Source organism: Pteronotus mesoamericanus, unplaced genomic scaffold, assembly GCF_021234165.1.
Source record: "Pteronotus mesoamericanus isolate MK-2021 breed Mesoamerican mustached bat unplaced genomic scaffold, CSHL_Meso_final contig_20, whole genome shotgun sequence".
NCBI classification, from domain to species: domain Eukaryota; kingdom Metazoa; phylum Chordata; class Mammalia; order Chiroptera; family Mormoopidae; genus Pteronotus; species Pteronotus mesoamericanus.
In genome coordinates, this window is record NW_026555085.1 from 84,326,001 (window position 1) to 84,346,556 (window position 20,556).

The 20,556-nt window shown below is 39.7% G+C and overlaps 1 protein-coding gene across 3 annotated transcripts in view; it reads right to left on the reverse strand.

Moving 5' to 3' along the window:
• Window positions 1-20,556, reverse strand: part of MAP7 (microtubule associated protein 7) — a 159,643-nt gene that overhangs the window by 49,409 nt on the left and 89,678 nt on the right. For all 3 annotated transcript variants that reach the window (XM_054570019.1, XM_054570017.1, XM_054570016.1), the window contains 2 exons: window positions 7,267-7,368; window positions 1,605-1,682 (listed from right to left, as the gene is read on the reverse strand). In XM_054570019.1, coding sequence (XP_054425994.1) covers window positions 1,605-1,682; window positions 7,267-7,368 — 180 coding nt within the window. The remainder of the gene's footprint in view (window positions 1-1,604; window positions 1,683-7,266; window positions 7,369-20,556) is intronic.

The following is a 20,556-nucleotide window of genomic DNA, read 5'->3' on the forward strand; positions in this document are numbered from 1 at the left end:
AAAAAAACCAAATGGAAAGCTATGAGTTAATGTGTAAAAGCTAATTCACACTGGGATTTAAATCATAAAGGAGTAGGCTGGTGCTGTGGAGTTACTCCACTCAAGCAGACAGGAATCCATGCTGCAATTTTAAGGAGACATTTAACAGTGTAGAACCTGTCCAACTGGGATGGGGTGGATAGGGGAGATGAAGGGCACAAATGCCAATACTTGGATGGATCCAAAACCAGACTACAAACACCAGCCACCCCAGGGCAGTAGTCAGTTTGTTTTTTGTGCTCATCTGCAGTCTCTTTGCTTCGGTAACCCTGCCTTGTCCCTCTTCCTCAATTCTGGACCACCTATCAAACCAACCTTGACAATGGAGCAGTGGGCACAGTTCACAGACAGCCCTATTCTCCGGGAGCCTTCCAGCCTACAGGAAATCTGCCAGGGACAGAGAACTTCAAGACTGGGTGGAAACGCTAGGCACAGAAAAACAGGAGAGCTTGTTCACTTCCAGCAAGCTGTTGAAATTTGTGTTGAAAAAACCCCAGCAGCAAAACAAATGACTTCTTATGGTCATATGGCAAGGCAGACAAAGAGGCCTGACTTAAAATAATGTAAATAATACCAACAGACTTTTGAAAACCATATTCCAGGGAATTTCACAAATTTGCATTCATGAATAAGAATTTTATAAAAAGATGGGACCTAGGGGCTGGATTCCCCAGTTGAAACATGAACTCTTACAAAAGGCCACTGAACTTTAGAAAATTTGTGGATCATCCACTGGAAAGATTTAGGCAACCTAAGTCAGCACTCATCTTAAAATATCTAGACACTCTAGAAACATAGATATACTGACTGGGCACTTCATCTTTTCAAGGTACATAAAGAGAGGGTATCCAGTTTTAGCAGCTTGGTATAAAAGGGCTGAAAAGTAAAGCAGGAGTTGGCACCGGCATCCTTGCTCAGTGTTCTAGGAGACAATGACTGCTGAGCGTGCTGATCTCGGCTTCCTGGTAAGCTGGTCCTGTGACCCAGCTCTCTGGGTGATTATATGGCAAATACTGCAGTTGCTAACCTTTCACAAGGGCCTTAGGTAACAAAGGAAACATCAGACACCTCAGCACTAGGTCTTGTGCTTTTCCTGGCAGCAAAATGGTAGCATCTGTCTATAAATTCAACGAGCAGCATTATTCCACCATGGAAAGCAGTGAGTGCCCTAGCAGTGTATATAGTCTCCTGACTGTTCACATAAAAAAGAACCATATGCTCACTCTCCTTGTATTTTTTAAGCTGTAAAATGTAAGCTAAGCCATCATGCCTCTCCTGTATACATTTCCTCCAGTGCCACATTAAACTGTGATTACAATATAAGAGGAAGAGAAAGTGACCTTAATCCTGGGCCAGACGTTATTGTCACTTAAAATTTAGTCCTATATATTGTGCACTAAATTTCGTTTTGCAATTCATTGGCAAAACTCATAAAGCCTTGCTAGAGAGCATGGTCATTATAGTGATGTGCATTTGCTCACAGTTCAGTGTCCATTTTCCTGGAGGAGAAAAAGTACCATTTCAGCAACAGCGTTCCTTAAAGATCAAATGAGGGATAGGAATACCTAGCTGTTTCTCCCGCTCCTCACGTCGCTCCCGGGCCAGTCGCTGCCGGTCATCAACCCGCAGCACAGGTGGAGGGTCTGAAAATGAGATAAAATACATGGCAGAAAAAGCACATTTTTAATTTTTATTATTGTTTTATTTTATTTTGTAAATTTACTTTTTATTGTATTTTTTCCCCGATACCGTTTGTTCCCCTTACACCCCTCCCCCCACAACACCACACTGCTGTCCACGTCCATGAGTCCTTTTTCCTTTTTGCTCAGTCCCTCCATCCCCTAACCTCCCCCAGAGCTGTCAGCCTGCTCTCTATCTATGAGCATATTTTTTTAAAAACCTAATGATATACAAAGATAAATATCTTTTTGTCCAGTAAATTTGATAAATAACATATTGCTATGTCTTACAATTAGTACATATGACCTACACTGACCTACACTGTCAGTGATACACTTTAATATAATTTTTCTGAGAGTTTCCAAGCATTTTTCCTCTATTTAAAAACATTACATAAGAGTAAATCAATCCTAGGAGTTCTCATCATAGGAAAAAAACCCCACTTTTTTTGTATCTATATAAGATGATGGATGTTAACTAAATATACGTAGTAATTACTTTCTAATACATGTAAGTCAATTCATTATGTTGTACACCTTAAACTTATACAGTGTAACATGTCAACTATATCTCAATAAAACTGGGAAATAATAAAAATAGAATAAAAAGATACATGGCAAAAATTATGTAAAAATATAACAGTAGCCTTTTGGCTATTTTCATCAAACAATATACAGGGTCTGGCAGAAGTAACAACTGCTTAAGTGTGGTTTGTAGGGTAATAATATGGGTGTAATAATGGTAGTTTTAATTTGAACATTTCACCCAAAATATTATATGGTGTGCTTGAGTGTGATATTGTTTTGTTACAGAATTACATGCTTATGATTTTGTAATAAAAGATCTTATAATAAACAAGGGGTATTATTTCTGCAGGACCCTGTGTATGATGTTTTGTGTTGTCAAGCTACTGAACTTATATTATTTTTATGCTTTAAATGCCTGTTCCTTAACAACAAATAGAATCCCAAGTGCAGTTATTCTAAGTACATAGATGTTCATCAGTTAGATGTAAGGACCTGGCCTGTTGTCAGTTAGGAATGAGTTCAGTTCCTGTTCCATCACTTACATGCCAAGTTACTTATCAACTTCTCTAAGTCTCAAACTACAACATGGGTTTTTACTTATTACCTATAAAATAAGGGCACAATACAGCCTATCTTACATTACTGTAAAAATTACATATAATAATACTGTATCAGCATTAGTATAGTGCCTAGCACATGACAAGTCTCAGTAAATTCATTTATTCACTGAACACATGAAAATATGCTATGCACCAGGCACTCTTCTGTGTGCTGAAAAGACAGTGATCCACAAAAAAGAAATCTCTGCCCAAAGGGGAATTGCTTTCAACTCGGGAGTCATTTTATTTATTTAAAAATTTTTGGAAGATTTTATTTACTTTTAGAGAGAGGTGAAGGAAGGGAGGAGAAGGAGAAGGAAACATCAATAGGTTGCCTCTCACACGCCCCCAACCAGGGACCTGACCTGCAATTCAGACGTGTGCCCTGACTGGGAATTGAACCCGTGACCCGTAGGTTTGCAGGCTGGCACTCAGTCCACTGAGCCACACCAGCCAGGGCATCAGCTCAGGGAAGACTTAATAAACAGGATAAATAAGTAAAATATATAGAATGAAAAAGGAAGAGAAAAATACATAGAACATCAGGTGGAGATAAATGCTAAAAAAACCTCAAAACAACTGTTGTGCAATGGCCGGATATTTAACGTTTTAGATGGGGGCCAAGGGAAGTCTCATGGTGATGATAATTTTTACATGTAAAAATCTCATTGAAGTTAGGGGAGCTAATGGTGCAGACTTTCCAGGAGGTGGAAAGCAGGTGCAAAGGTCCTGAGGTCATGAGTACCAAAGGTGTTCAAGAAACAATAGGACAATCTGAGCCACCGGAGCAGAGTGAGACCAGCAAGTGATGGGGCCAGAGATCCCGGGCCCTGGTGAGGACTTTGAATCATACCGTTAGGGAGATGCTACTAGGGGTTTTCTAGCAGGGTGCTACCCTGTCAGGTTCACTCTGCCTGTTACTACATAAAAAACAGCAATAATGATTGCGGTGATAATAATCATACTCAAAATCAGGTTTATTTTTGCTTCTACTAAGTTGACACCACCATTTTAAGATCTCATGTTAAAAATAGAAACCTACCAGAATAAGAGTTACGAGACAATGTGGTAGGGTTTCATCAACAAATTTAAACACCTTGTGTCCCAAAGGCCTCTTAAACTTCACAGAATTTGTGCATTTAAGGGAAATAAAAACTGTATAAAAGCCCATTAGAAGCATGCATAAACCCAGCATCATTAGCAGGACTAGGTGATGATAATTTATGCTTTTCCTTTGCTTTAAGGTATGGTTTTTAAAAAATTGGTACTATAAACCCCTTGTTAGCTCACACTCATTATGATTTTCAGATTTACTAATCATTTATGAGGTCTTAATTTTTTTTTTTAATGTAGGAAAATATGGCCCATGGTTCCAAAAGTTTCTCTTCTGACACTAGAAATGGTCATGTGGATTCCCCCTCAGGTGCTCTCTAAAGAACCATACACCTGGGGCGGGAGGGGGGATGGGGGCGGGGTTGCTCTCATTTGGTTTTGATAAAAGAAAATGAGAGCCATAGCAAAATAGTATATTAAAGAAAGAATAATCTGGGAACAAAAGCCAAAATGAAGTAGGAAGAAAGACTTTTAATAATTACTTACTAATTTTAAAAAATCCCTAAATAATGAGGTTTTACTCATAAAAATTTTTATTACAAAACTCAAAAATTAACTTTATTTATAAAAGTTGTATAACACATTACAGAAAGTCTATAAAGTAGAGTTTAATTACTCTAAATTACATTAACAAATTTTGATAACAGAATATGAAGTAATGAGGCAATAGCCAATTACACAATATAATGCTTGCCTCTTAGATGCATGGCTGGAATATAGTAGTGCGAGAGTAGGCATAGTTTTCCTCTGATTCCTATGCTACCATTTCTTATGAAAATTATGCTCTCTCCATCTTATCTGGCAAGACAATAAGACACAGGTTGTATACAGTGTTATACAAATATGTCAATTAATCACTATAAATAAGGCCAATGCTTAAAAGTGCAATAATTCGCACTGGCTATTGAGATCAGTGCTGAAATGATAATCACTGTTCATTTGGAGGAGATAAAGAATTAATGCAACATTTCTAAAGTATAAAATGCATAGCAATTATGGCATGTTAGATGATTTGGATTGGTTTGGAAGCTAGCAGTAGAAAATACTGAGGGTGAGAAAGGTATTCAGTTTAAATACTGTTTCCATCCCTCTGATTATATCAATAAAAAAGTCGCTTTGGTGGTAGAATGTCAATAACACCTGTGACAGATTGCAGATGGCGGTGAATGGGGGTGGGGAAGGGCAGAGGCTTGGGTTTTACCTACTGCTGGGTTCCCAATGCCTAGGGCTATACCTGGCAGATAGGAGAATGCACAATAGTTATTGTTGAATGATGAATGAATGAATGAAAAGCATCCTTAGTTAATTTTCAGAGCCTTTACATTTCCATTAATATACACTAATGTGGCAAACTATGCAATCTTATATTTAATAACAAATTAAAAAAAATTTAAAAATACTATTTTAATGTATCTTTCCTATTTAATGTATTGAAGTAATCAATCGATGTTGCTCTATCACATTGATGTTTCTCTTTCTTTCTCTCTCCCCCCACCCCCAACCTTCCTCCCTTTCTAAAATCAATAAACATATGCTTAGGTGATGATTAAAATAAAGAGAGCATTTTATGTACCTTTGCTTATCTCTATTCACAAGAAAAAAGACACAAAAATGCTCAAAATACACAATCTGAAATTAAATGTCTCCTTTAACCTGACTTTATCAATTTAAATCAAATAGCTCTATAAAGAGATGGCCAATTGGAGTGGAGAGTTTTTGGCTTCTCTGCTCTCTCTGCACTCTATGCACCTGTGTCTTATCACACTGGGAATTCTGTGTTAAAGTATCATTCATATGTGAGTTTACTTCATATGTCAACTAGAGGGTAGGGAGTATGTGTTTTAATAATATACCCCTAGATCCTGTACAGTGCTAACACCAGATAAATAAATGAGGAAACAGAAGTTTAAATTGCACAGTCAAGAATGGTACAAACCATTATTAAAATTTCAAAATTTCAGAATGGTATGAAAATTGATTAGAATTGATTGAATGGCAGAAAAGTCATTAGAAGTGATTGTTGATAGGGAGAACAAGGAAAAAACAGTACAAACCATTTAGCTGTGTTCAATTCTCATGGCAAAACAAATGGGGTTTTCATGCTAAAGAGCTCCTCCTTCCACAAGGATGCTCACTTGAGTGGAAGGAACAAAAGCCCTCCAGAGTAAGCACGGACAGGGGTCCCATTGTTTTGCTCGTACACTACCTTTCACAGTTCCAGGCATAGAACAACTACTCAATAAATATGATTAGATGGTGGCTGGGTGGTGGGTGGTTAGATGAATGGATAAATGAATAAATGAAAAGGCAAACCAACTCAGTGGGGAAAACTCAGCCTGCTAATTAAAACTCCACCGAAACTACACATTTTCCACTAATGGTTGCTCATGTAATATTTGCAATAGTACTACTTACTCTTTTTCCTTCTAAGTGACTGGCCCAATTTAGGTCTTAAATGTGTCTTATTTAAGACATTTTCCACATGAGAAAACGCTTCACAAATGTAGGTATAATGGGGAATGTTTCCTATGAGGCTAGATGCAATTAATTTCTTTCTTCGTTCTCAGGGGTCCCCTGTTCTTGAGTGACTCTGGCCTTGGATGCAACACAAAGTAGACTTCCAAGTCCCTCATGGAGTCTTGGTTCTCCCTCCTTCCCTTGGTTATCTCTCATCCTCCTACTGCACATTAGTCTCTTCCAAGGGCCTCATGATGGTTGTCGGAGACCTGGAAGCAAATGCGTTGCCTCTCCAACTGTTTGTATTGTGTTACAGACTGTTTGCATCTTTGTGTCACTGAGTGGAAAAAGGCCACAAATCATAGTCTATTAAATGAAATTACTGTGCAGGTGTGCAACCATCGCAGGGCATGAAGAACAAAAACAATTCTATAGCAGCTTTGCTATGTGTAAAGATTTCCTGAGATGGTTTTTGAAAAAGTCACAAAAGAGATACGCAATAATGCTTGGGCATATAGGTACAAAAAATTGTGTCATATGTATCATTTCAAACAGGACAGTTAAATTATTACCTCTTATGCACTGCTTGGCAGTAAAATAATGCATCCACATACATCATCTCATTGACTGGCAAAATGATTCTGAGAGGTAAACAGGGCATGTCTTCGACCCTTCGTTTTAAAAAGAGAAAATCATAGCTTTGAGGGGTTCTCTGATTTAAGCTCATACCAGTCAGCAGTATAAGCATGTGTTTTGGTGGCAGAACTGGAACCATGCCCCCCTGAATTCCAGTGTGCCTTCCTTCTAGGGGGATGACCTCCCTTTTGCATGGCAACTGCAAGGCCTCGTACCTGGCTTGTTTCCTGAGTGGTTGCTGTTTTGTCCTGAAATAGCAGAGTGGGGCCGGCCGGAGGCAGCGGTTTTCTTCTCATGCACTTTGTAGCTCTCAGGCGCTGCAAGACAAAAGAGAAAAAAACATACTCAGTTGCTTAAACTGTATTCAGAGACTTTCACCTATTCAATATTTACTGCTCACCTTTGTATCGGGTACTAGGCTAGACTTAGGAAAGAAAAAAGGTGACATGGTTACATCCCCTGCCCTCCAAGCACATGCTGTTCATTGGGAAGGACGTGTCCAAAAAGCAGTGACCTCGCCTTAAGTGGCCAGTCTTGTAGCAGCCGTGCGTTCAAGGGTCTGTGAAGTCGCTCAGCCTGCTGTCCCAGTTTACACATGAAACAACCGTGGGGGCTGTTGAGATTGGAATCTAAAACCTCTGATCTTAGTTCTTACAAAGTTCACGTGATAGGGAGCAAGGAATTTCAAGAATATAACCCAGTAGGTCGCCAAAAGGGAACGAGGAGATGAAATATACTAGGATTTTGAAAGAGCTTCAGACAAAAGTTCAATAACAAAGATTGTGAAAGACAGTAAGGGCAATGTATTCTAGGATAGGAAGGAAGGGCAGAAATACCAGGCAGTCCTCTAGTTATAGAAAGAATGGTGTTCTCCAGGACCAGACAATTTTTCTTTACATGTATTATTTACCATACTTTTGAAGGATATTTAAAGGATCTTTGCTCTTCTAATAGATAGAATCATGTCCAAAACCAGGCCCTTGGAGTTCCCTGCCTCCTACCCTCTGCCTTAAACCCAGCTTCGCCTAGTCTTCCCCACCCATTAAGGTGATTCCGTTCTTCCAGATGAGCCAGCCCAAAGCCCTGATGCCATCCTTGACTTCCCTGCATTAAGCTCTTTCAGCTCTACCTTACAAACATCCTAACACCCATACCCCTACCTTTCTGATCATCTCTTCTCTGTGTGATTGCAGTATCCTCTCGACTGGTCTCCCTGATCCTACCACTGATCTCCTTCAGTCTGTTTTCCTCTCAGCAGCCCACGTGATCCCATTAAAACACAAGTCACATCATTCCTCTGCTCAAGACCCTCCAACATTTCCCGTCCCACTCAGAGTAGAACACATGGTCTCTACCACGGCCGTGAAGGTACTATCTGGTTTAGCCTTTACCTTGTACCATTTTCCCTCTTTTCTGCTCTACTCATACTGATTTATTCCATCTCAGAACCTTTGTGAATACCCAGAATGTTCTCCCAGTTATCAACATGGATTTCCCCGCCATTTCCTTTGGGTCTCTGCTCAAAAGTGACATTAGAGAGTCCCCTGGACCTGTTTAAAATGTCAACCCCATCATTCATCGCTCTCCACTTCTCTGTACCCAGCTGTTTACAACCCTTATCTTCTTCTCCATTAGGCTAGGGAACTGGATATTGTTTAGAAAATAGGAATCATTCACTCAAGGTTTTTGAACCTGAAAGGGTGTGATAACAATCACGTTTCAAGATGACTAAATTTAAAAATGTTACCTGAGATGTACTAAAAAAACAAAATGACTAAATTTACTAAGTTTACTTTTGACCTCTAAAAGGGGAATATACTGAATATTTATGGCTCTCTCTCAATTACATATATTATTAGCTGGTATGGAAAATCAGACTAAATAGTAAAAAGTATCATATGCAGATTTAATATCGCTCAGTTTCAAACAATTTACTTTCTTTACACACTCCAACAAACATTGACTGGTTTAAGTTTCATCTACCTGAGCTTTCTTGGCCCTACTTTTGGGGAAAGGTCTATAAAGACACAGGAAGAGAATGGGCAGATCGCTAATAAATTAAACAGCAAAAGGTCTCAAATCAATGGTTTTTGATAGGATTTTTGCCACTTGAGGAAATTTAACCAGGCAGTTCACCACTGGAAAAAGGCTATGTTCAGCATGTCATGTGCATACTTAATGTTGCGGGTGGGGACAAATCGAGTAGGAGGGGAACCAGGAGAAACCCTAACATTAACGGAGAATGGGAGTCAGCAAGTATGATGGGCTCCATGATGCTATGACACGTACTCTCATCCCACTTGCCAAAAGCAAGTTGCCAGCTCTCACTGCGTAGCAGGTAAAGCCCACCGTAGTTAGTCTTGGCTACAGTCTCACAACTTTAGAGGCAGCTCCTACAGATCAAAAACTGACTGCACTTGGAACCTTGCCCTTATTCTGCAAGTCTATCTTCTTGAAACTGCTTATAAACAAGTTAATAATTAAGAAAGATAAACAGAAAGGAGTACCACCCAGATCTGGAGTGCTTTGATCATAATTTTCTTTTTATTATGTGGCCACCTCCAGCACTCAGCATGTAAAGCCTTACTTATGAAGTTGTTTAGGGATCTTCGACTTAATATTTTCGGTTATCTGAAAAATAATTAGGACCATTTGTTTAGAATATATTTCAAATGTATTCATTTCTTTCTTGCCTCGGCATATTTGACATAATTTAATCTGGTGATTAAGCATCTGCAGTACCCCTAGCTGCTGACAATAAACATTGTCCTAACTGAATATTACGTGGCAGTGACTACAAAGGAGATTAAAAAGACCACAACACATGCTCAGTACAAGTGACTTTTCTGAATAATCCCTGATAAAAGTTTTTTGTTGTTGAAATTTGCTTTATTGTCTTGACATTCAAATGTATTAAAAAAAAATCTCAGTTACACTAGAGATGTGGCTATTTGAATTCCAATTTACACTTGACTTTTATTGGAGTCACTCTACTTGAACATCTATCTGCTCACTTTATCATCATCTAGATTTCAGGAATTCATTTCTGTCTCAGGTCTTTTGAGTCCTACTCAAGGCAAATTAAAAACCTATCTTAAGTTATTTTATGTTCATGTAAAACTGATAGGTTAAATTTAGTAAAATAAAGGTAAATAAAAAAATCATCAGGCTGTTTAGTCCAAGATCACATGCTGCTAATTTCTAACCATTTGGTTTGACATTTATCTAGTTTTCAGGCTACCTTTTCACTTTGGTCAGCTTTCCTTTCTCTTCTGCTACTGTAAGACTCCTTATTTCGCACCCCGCCCCCCCGCCCCGTGATTAACGCTACTGTGGTAAGAGGGTAGATAGACACTCAGACAGACATGGGTTTAAATAGGAGCCCATGTTATGTACGCACTGAATGACCTCTAGAAAGTTTCCTGACTCCTCTGAGTAGGGAATAAGGGGGCGATGCTCCTAACTCCCAGGGTAGTGGGAGGATTAACGGAGAAGATGTATGGCTTGGCACCCAGCAGGAGATTAACACTCATTCAGCCCCTTTGATGATGTATGCTCTTCAGGCAGGTCCTGGGCCTCCCACACACACAGCTCAGGTTGGTGGGGATGCATGTGCTTTCAAGCCAGCCGACCTGGCTCTGCCACTTACAATCTGTGAGTCCTCAGGGTCCCGCTCACTCATCCGCTCAGTCCTAACCTGGTCTGCAAAGCAGAAAAACACTTCCAGCCAGAGCTGTGAAGACTGAAGGAGACTGCCAGACCCACTGGAGTGTTCCCTTAATGGTAGAAGGTATTTTTGGCCCTCTCCCAATTTATTTCCTATGCAAGCGTGGGGCGCTGGGTTCCCATTTCCTCAGGGTTTGTGCTCACATGCAGCACAAACATGGAGGGCACACCGATGTCAACTTGGTGACAGTGGTCCTTGGGAGCAAGGTGACCGATGTGGCAGGAAGGTCTGGCTCACCTGCTGATCTCAGAGGTTTTCTGCTAAGCCACAGTCACACCTCCCAGGGACTCTCAAGTAGACTGGGCTTATTGGTGGGGTTTTTAGGGTGCACCCTGGTTGGGGAAGAGGTGATCAGCGGTCTTTCTGAGGCTTAGCAAGATGACAGTTTTCTGAGATTTAATGCCCTTCAAGGTATCATCACATTAAGTATACAAGGTCTGTCCAGAAGGTATCCAGCCACGTAAATAGAGACATTTATTGAAAAAGATACAAGATACAAGAAACATTGTACATAGGACAATGACACCTCTGTCCCCTTCAAAGTAGGCACCTTGGGACCTCACAGAATTCTCCCAATCACCATCAGCTGCCCGGTCATATTTTGCTGAATCTCATCAGAGGTCTGAAATCTCTTCCTTTTCAGAAGCGATTTCAGTTTTGGAAAAAGCCAGAAGTTGCAGGGCACCAAATCGGGGCAGTAGGGAGGCTGAGTCACCTGGGTGATTTGAGGTTCTGCCAAAAAACTGCAGAGATGTGATCCAATAACTCCTAATTGTTGTGATGAAGCTGCCAGTCACCAGTTGCCCATAACTATGGCCCTTGGAATCATCTGAATAGTTTCCACAGAGGGATGTTCAAGCTTAACGCAAAATTTGATACAGATTCATTGCTCTACTTGCTCAGTCATTTTGAATGCAACAGCCACACGGTACACATGTTTGCTCAATGGCACCTACTACCCTCACTGACTAGTAGAGTGAAGGTGTCATTGCTCTCACATGTACATTCCAGTCCACTCTCCTTGGCTGCCAGGGCACACGGATTGTCACACAAACCATTCTCATTACATTAACAATGGCTGGACCCTTTCCGGAGAAATCTCATAGATAAGCCTTTAAAAAACCCCTCAATCATAATAATGAGAAAATAAAACCTTGTGAGAGATCTTCTTTCTTCTACTTTTTTTTCCCCTAAACCAAGTGCAAGGAATACAATGAAAACAGGGATTTATTCATTGTACGATCTCCAACATTTAAATATCTGGGAATTTTAGGTAACTCGCACATAGAATCACATATACCATTTTTAAATTTGCCATTAAAAAAAAAATGACTCGGGTGACTTTCCAGGATTTGAATCTCTTTCCTTCATTTTTTAAAAAACAAAACTGAGCCGCACACTATGACGCTCAGTAAGCCTTTGCCGGCCTTATAAAATCTTTATTGATCTTCCTGCTAGCTTGAAAGCTTCATTCCATTAGTCACATGCGAGTGTCGGAGCAAAGACAAGAGGAAGGTTGCAGAGAAGCACCCTTGTGGCCTGGGACTCTCTCTCCCTCTACATCACTCTGAAACAAAATACACAGGCAGCACACACTTAGGGCTTCGTCTAGCAAAAATCCTGCACTCCGTAAGTGGCACAAATGTGCCTCCATGATCCACATCCTCTGCGATTCACTGCATTCCTTGCAATGTCTTCCTATAAAAGTCATAGGGTTCTTACCACTTAGTTTCTATTTTTGGCAGTACGGTCTGGCTGCTGAGTCTTTTTTCAATTGATCAAAATAGCTAGTCCAACACATGCTCAATTTAGTGAAAATGTTTATTACTCTAATAAGACATTTTGTGACTACAACCTTAGAGAGCATCCTGTTTATATCACACTGACTGATAATGTGGTCTCGACATCCATAACGATAATGTATCTCGGTCACCATTTTTAACAAAATGAGGAATGTAATTGATAAACAGTAAAAGTATGGGATCTTCTCTGCTATACTGTTCAACTGGACTTTATGCATGTACTGCCCCCAGGATATACACATAGCTCTGGGAGAGTAAATGAGAAGATAGGACTAGACTTTGAACTACATGTAACTGCCATTTTTTTGTAGTAAAAAATGGTTGAATATCGCAATTTCTTATGTTGCAACCTCATAGCTTCAATCTACCTATGCAGAAAAGACCTATCATAGGACTGAGAATGTTATCCTTAGAAATGCTTGATTTTGCTATAATAAATCTTAGCCAGAGCATGACCATCTGTTGAGTTCTGAGTCTCCACAGTGAATCACAGAACCTGGGGTAGTCTTGGGAGATCCCCAACAATTTAACAAAGAGCTTATTTGAAAATCTGGCTGCAGAACACTATTATGGTAATTGAAGAAAATGACTGAATTAAAATCATAATACAAGGAAAAAATAGAGTAACTTTCAGGTAATTCAGGGTATTTCACCTTAAAGTTTATATTTTATAATCCTTTCACTTGTTTACTTGACATTTAAATTTTATTCTGATATAGCTACCAGGAGTATTGTAACATATAAATCACAGATAGTAAATATTTTATCCCAAGTTACTTATGAAATTTGTATTAGCACAAGGAGGACAAAATGCAATCTCCTAACTCCTAATGACTTTTCTGATCATTCCACAGGATGGAGAGCTCCCCCTTAGTTTAAATTCTTTATTGTTACATGCAAAGTGGTGTTGTAATGATCAAAACTCATGGGAGTTAGCATCAGACAAGCCTGGTTTTAATTTCCTGTTTTACCTCAGATTTTTCCTCACTCTCATTTATTCAGACAGAATCCTATTTGGTGGGACACCTTGTGCTCAGTACTGAGAAAATTATATTAAGGAAGTAATTCTTCTACCATTCCTTTCCCCTTTCCTAATTCTAGGTGACTTCCTCGTGCTGTGTCTTGGGGCTTTTTGATTTCCCCCAGTAATTCGCTTCCCTTCAGGAGAGTTATCTCCTATTACAGCCTGAAGCACTATCTCTATGTTAGCCAGTTTCAAGCTGCATTTATAAATATGCTCTCTCAACAGTTTTCTTCTTGTATGGAATATATCGACATATTTCTGTATTCCTGCTATCGCTTGAAACTATGTCAAAAGCTGAACTAACTGTCCTCACAAAATCCACAAATCCCTGATGTCAGTCTGTTACTATCAACGGGCTCGCCATTTCCCAGGCTCAGAAATGTTAAGGTTTTTTTTTAAAGTAAGAATTTACAGATACTCCCATGGGCCAGACACTTCGTTATGCACTAAAAATACAAAGATCATAGGAGACAGCATCTACCTGCACAATGTGTATCATCCTTTGGAGGAGACAATATGCAAATACATGGAATTGCAACAATAGACCAATTCAGTTTTTAAAAATCAATACACTACAGAGGATGAACCAAATACATGATATAGATAATGATACAGGTATTCAGAGATGGGAGAAGGTGCTATAGGAGGTAGTAGTGATGGAAATCTTCATTGGATAATGATTTTGAAGAATGGAGAGAATCTGTACTACTATATAAGCAAAGAGTAAAGCAGAGAATATTCCTGGCTGGGGTATGGTATAAGCAAAACTGCCAAAGCACTCTCTTGCTCTCTCCATATATATAATATATATTATATATAAATATAAGTATACTTTATGTATATAAAATATATAAATATATATAAAAATAAAATTGGGGCTGTCCTGTCAGAATAGTGGGTCAGGAAGGCAGGCCATTCTAGCTGAAAATCAAATGAGACAAGGCTGAGGTCCATGGCTCCTTGAAGTCCAAGTTTGAACTTTATCATGACAGCAATGAAAGTCACTAAAGTATGTCACACAGAACTTCTAGCTGTGAACTGCTTTAGCTTCAGTGGATTCTGGATAAATGAAAAGTGACGCTTAATAAGCCCCTGGAAATGTATAAAAAATGTTATCTGAAACAACAGAAGGAAATCAGACTAACCCCAGACATCTTAAGAGCTCTGCTTCCTGTGTAATTAAATAATGATTCAGATTTCTCCACTTACCCTTAACAAGAGATAACTATTTGACCATTAAGGGAGAAAAAGCAACATGAATGAATCCAGTGAAATCTGTGCCGGTAGCTGCAGCAGCAAGGAGCAGGGGAGCAGTACGGTCAGGGTGGCCGTCCTAGAGGGACCCGAGGACAGCCAGGCAGCACTACACAGGAACCCTCTGTAGGCCTTCAGGGTCTCCTGCCTCAAACCCTACAGGAAATGGGATCCCAGCCATGAACTCTGGGGAGCAAGAACAGTGGGTAGAATGAAGTAGTATAGAATGGACAGAATGTGCCTGGTTGGGAAACAGGTGGGATGGTTTTGAAGGTCATTTTGCAGGCAGGTCAAGGAAATAAAGGGGGGTAGCTAGAGGCTGATTGGAGTCTTTCATTTTTTGTAGACTGCCACAGGGTGGGAAATGGCCACTTGACTATGGAAACTTACAGGCGCTGTGTCATGGCGACGCAAGGAGCTACAGATGCTGAAAAGTAGTGCGAGTCTAACTTGCCGTTCTGCACCAGAATAAACCCACTTTGTGGTATCGTATAAAATCTAGCCACACTTAATCTGACACAGCAATAAGAACAATCAACGATCTATTCAACACTCTATGACTCATTTCTTGTTGCAAAAACAAATGCAATTAAATAAGAACATTTGATAATAACATACATCTGAGTCATACATCACCTCTTCTTTATTCATTCTCCTGACAATTCAATGAAGATTTACTCTTCATTGCATTTTATGCATTCCATATAGGACAAAAAAATTACAACTTGATGGCTATAGTAGATTGTATTAGAGGCCTCTAAGATCATGTAGAGGTTTTAGAATTTGGAGGGAGCTCACTCAGCAACAACGAACAGTGAGTGAAAGTCAAAGAAATTTGTCCAACACTGAGATAATACAAACTGAACACAAAGACATTAATTTTATGAATACAACACAACATTGTGTACAGTTATGTGATAAATGGGAACAGAAGCCACCAGAAACATCACTGTTCATCCTCAAAATGGACACCAATGCATGAATGCAACAGACACACATAGGTGTTTATTAATAATTTATAAGCCATCAATTTCCAAAAAAGAAGTTGAGGCAGTTGCACTGAATTCTCAAAGTCTATGCATATGATGGTAAAAATATTGATATAACCACCACTTTTTCTAAAAAAAAAAAATTCCAATTTTTGTTTGCTAAATCACACATGATAAGGTATAAATACTACTTAAATAACAGCAAAAGATAATTCTATCAAAGTTAGTGTAAAAATGAATAAAGGAAACATTTAAAATGGAGTCAGGAGGCCTGAGGGGGAGTTCTCACGCACTACAGCTCTGCATCAATCACACACCCCAACCCGGAGAAGCATCAGTTACATACCCTAACAGAAAGAGACATACACTGCATTCCCAGCAAGAAGTGTGTCTACATTACTACCCCATCAATAGGAAGTTTTTCTCCTTGTCCAGCAACAAGCCCAACCAATGGGAACCTTCATGACTCAGCCAATGAGAAGACACAACCACTCTAAACCATTGCTTTCCTCCAATAAAATTTCATTCAAATCACCCCTCCCAACCTCCTCCTTTTTCTACGTAACATAAATTTCTTCTTTGTTTGTTAGACTTGCCTATAGTATTTTTTGCTATAGCATGCTTGTCCTGAATTGCAGTTTTCTGCTATTCCTATTCCTAAATAAACCCATTTTGCTGGTAAAAGAATTGGCTGTTTAATTTTTAAGGTTGACACAAGAAACCAGAATATTTTTAAGGGATGAGGAGTGGTTTACTTGTTTGCCTTCAAAGAGCTGATGTTTAATCACAGCCATCACATTCTGAACTTAAAGAATCACAGGTGGTCTCCAAGTAAATGGAGCTGGAGACAGTTAGCTTGGCCACTTGGCCAGATACAGATCTATGATAACGGACCGCTTGACCAGAGCAAGATGACGGCAGGGGCCACGCATTCATTCCTACACGCTCCCTGTCTTTAGTGTTTAGCCTGCTATCTGGCACATCTATCACACTGAATAAACGCCTGAAGGAGAAAATGAGGGACGGATAGAGCGTGAACGGTGTACCCTGAGCCAACTGCTGCAAACACCCAGAAAGAAAAAGAATGAGTGACAAAATGGTAACTAAAAAGTATCCATTTGCTAATTTTTTGATAGATGCTAAGATTGTAGGGAAATGGTGACCAAAATAATTGACAGATTAGTCACATTTTCTCCACGTCAGAAAAGAAAGAAAATGATGTAATTCCAAGACAGTTTTGACATTATATCAGGCAAGACTAGCAATCAAATGACTGTTTGTGCAGCCGCATAATAGAAAGGTCAGCCCAGAATGACTTATAGTATCTCAGGAATGCAAGGGACAAACTCCAAATACAACAGCACATTACTGACACAGCTTGGGGAAAAGCATGCGAACGTTACAGCCTCTGCTGCAAACAGGCACGTCAGCTTTGAGAGATTTGTAAACCTCAACCTTTTCCCAAAGGAACTTAATAGATTTGTTCTGGTAATCTGTTAAAAAGCTAGAGAAACATCCATCTTTACTGAAATAAAGAAAAGCATGTTTCAGAATAATCCATGCTCCGTGCACTTTGTGGGCACTATCGGGAGTCACTTGTTGGGCTGACGCACTTGGCCGACAGGAGTACACATTATACACTGTAAATTCAACCAGAAAGGCTTTTCTCTAAAAACAAACAAAGAATAAATAAAACAAACAAAAACCTCCCTTCAGCCAGATGGCAACACTATAAATAGAACACAAAACGCTGTATTTTCCACCTGCACTAATACAAACCAGATTAAAAGGCACGCCTTTTTGCCCCTGCGGGTGACACACTTCCCCAGGTGATTTATCACCAGTCACAATGCTAGCTGCACTGGCGGCCCGCACACGTGACCTCCACCCCTACTGTGGGTAATAGTGTTGATGACGAAGCAAAGTACAGGGCAAAGCACAGGAAGGAGGGGAAAAGCCTAACCATATTAGAAGTTTTCCAGTTATACTGAGAAGCGGTAAGCTACAGAGATGTAGTTAATTGTCTCAATTTCAACAGCTGGAGAGGGAGTTTATCAAATTAGACCCAATTCAATTAAATTCAATGTGTAATTACAAGCAACTATTTAAATAGTTTGAGAAAGAAAAATAATTAGAATTCAACTTTATTATATTCAGCTTAATTAAAGTAACCAACTGAAAGATGTTTTTACTTTTAACAGGATAATATATTACTTTAAAGAAAACTAAAATGGCCAATGCTAGTGTTTTACAAAATGACTACAATAGGCCACAAAATAGAAAAGTTTTTGTACTTAAATGCCAAATAAAATGATTAAGGTAGGATATGTATAATTCTTAGAAAGAATCCCAATTAAGCAGTGGAGTCAGTTTTAGATAGCAGTTTTGCAAAGAAATGTGGATGTAACTTTAATTCTATATTAGTTGACTGAATGAGTGTAATCTGTGAAATAAACACACATATTCATGGCTGCAGAATATCAATAATCAATCATCCCTCCTCTGCAGAAACTGCAGTAAAAATACTTTAAATTTTCTTAGGTAAGCTCTGAAAAACTCAATAGGAATGAGTGATATAAATAATGAAAGGTCATGTTTATTCCAATTCATTTCAGGCAACCACTGAACGTTTAACTTCAAGGTGGTTTAAAATTATAGGCCAGCCCAGTCTCACCACGCTGGCCTCGGCCGCAGTCACTTCTACACCCATGACCTTGTGCATTTTTCCTCTCTCCACTAGCCGCACAATCACTTCAGTTATTTAAATCCAACCCATCTTGTCCTTTTCTTTTCGAAATAGCCTAAAATTGGTAGTCGTAACACAGTTACAGGGATGGAAAGTACAGCGTAGGGAATATAGTCAATAATATTGTATTCACTACGCACAGTGCCCGGTGGGTCCTTGAAATATTGGGGGGAACACTTTGTAAAGTATATGATTGTCTAACCATTATGTAGTACACCTGAAACCAATAAAAAGTAATACTGAATGTAAAGGGAAATTGAAAATTTTTTAAAAAAACTGAAAGGAAAAGAAACCAACAGAGACAAGAGGGAAGGAGGGAGGGGTGGGTGGGGGAAAAGGAAGGGAAGGGGCAAGTCAAGGAACATATAGCAAGGACCCATGGACAAAACCAAAGTGGGGAAGGATTGAGGGAGTGGGCGGAGGGGGCAGGGGAAAGTGGTGGGGGGAAGGCAGAGACAAATGTATTTGGAAAACTAAATAAATTAATTTATAAATAAATAAATAAATAAATAAATAAATAAAATGTAAAGATAGCCTTTATTTTTTAGAGCAGTTTTAGGTTCACAGCAAAATTGACTAGAAAGTACAGAGTTGCCATGTACCCCCACCTCCATTCGGTCACAGCCTCCTCAACTATGAACAAACATCCAGCAGAGAACGGTTTGTTTCAATCAACAGAAGTACCCTGACACATCATTAGAGTTCACTTTTGGCATTCTAGGTTTTGACAAATGTACGATGTCGTGCATCCACCATTGCAGTATCAAACAGAATACAATCCATTTTTCATAGTGCAGCTCAAGTCTCTTTCTCATGCACCATTGCTAGCTAGTCCTCCTTCCAACACATTTCTTTCTCTGGCTTTTACTACACTCTGAGTCTGACCCACACTGCTGAGCATTTTGATTTCATTCTCTTATATTATCATCAGAATGTATGTTTCTAAAAGTTTTAAACATTGGTGATCTCATAAGAGGCAAGGCAAAAAAAATATGCTTTATGGTTAAAAAGAAAAAAAGCAATTGTGGAAATGCTTGATGCAACATTTTTCTCCCAGAAATTCCTGCTGTCAATTCACCTAGGGAAGGCTCTGCGTCGTTTCATGTTGCTTACCCAATAAATTGCTATCCGCTGGCCACAAGGCACAGTTCTGGCCAATAAAATGAAACTGAAGCTTTTTGGTAGCGCTTGTACGAATGCTTTCTTAAAGGGGAAGCAAGCTCAGGTGACGTGAAGACCAGCTGGTTCCTCATCCTTCCTTTTCTTTCTGCCATGATCATGGACGTGATGCTCAAGGTTGAGCATCTGCCATGTAACCAGAAGCCTATCATGAGGGAAAAGCAAAGGGAAACAGAGACCTGGCCCTGACACTTTTGAGCTACTGAATAAGTACTAGCAACTGTTCACTTCCATGTTTTCAGTAGGTAAGGAAAAGGAAAACTCCTAATTTTTAAAAGTAACTGCTTTTGCGGGGCGGGGGTTAGGGGGCAGTGAATTCTGTACCCACACTGAACAGCAATCCCTAAACTGATAGAGTTCCCACTAACTGTAGAATGAAGCCCAAGCGCCTCAGCCTTCCAAAATGCAGCCCCGCCCCATCCCTCCAGCTCCCACTTCATCCTTCCTCAGCACTCAGCTCTTCAGCCCAGCCGGACTTCGCTGAGGGCTGCCGGCTCGACTGGACTCCGCACAGGCGTTGGGGGCGGGCGAGATTCAGAGAAGGCAGATGACAGGATGTTCAGTGGGGGGATGGGGATAGTGAAAGGGGACAGAGGACACTGCATGAACTAGAAAGGAAAAAACAGCACACACACAACGAGGTGGTGGTGGTTAGGGAGTGAAAACATCTCGTATGTTGTGTCTTAGATAATGGCTTTTCACTCAGGGTGTTCATAAGCGGGCTGGACACACTGCGGGCTTCTATACATACTTCCCGTTTCAGCAGCTCCTTCATTTGGTACCT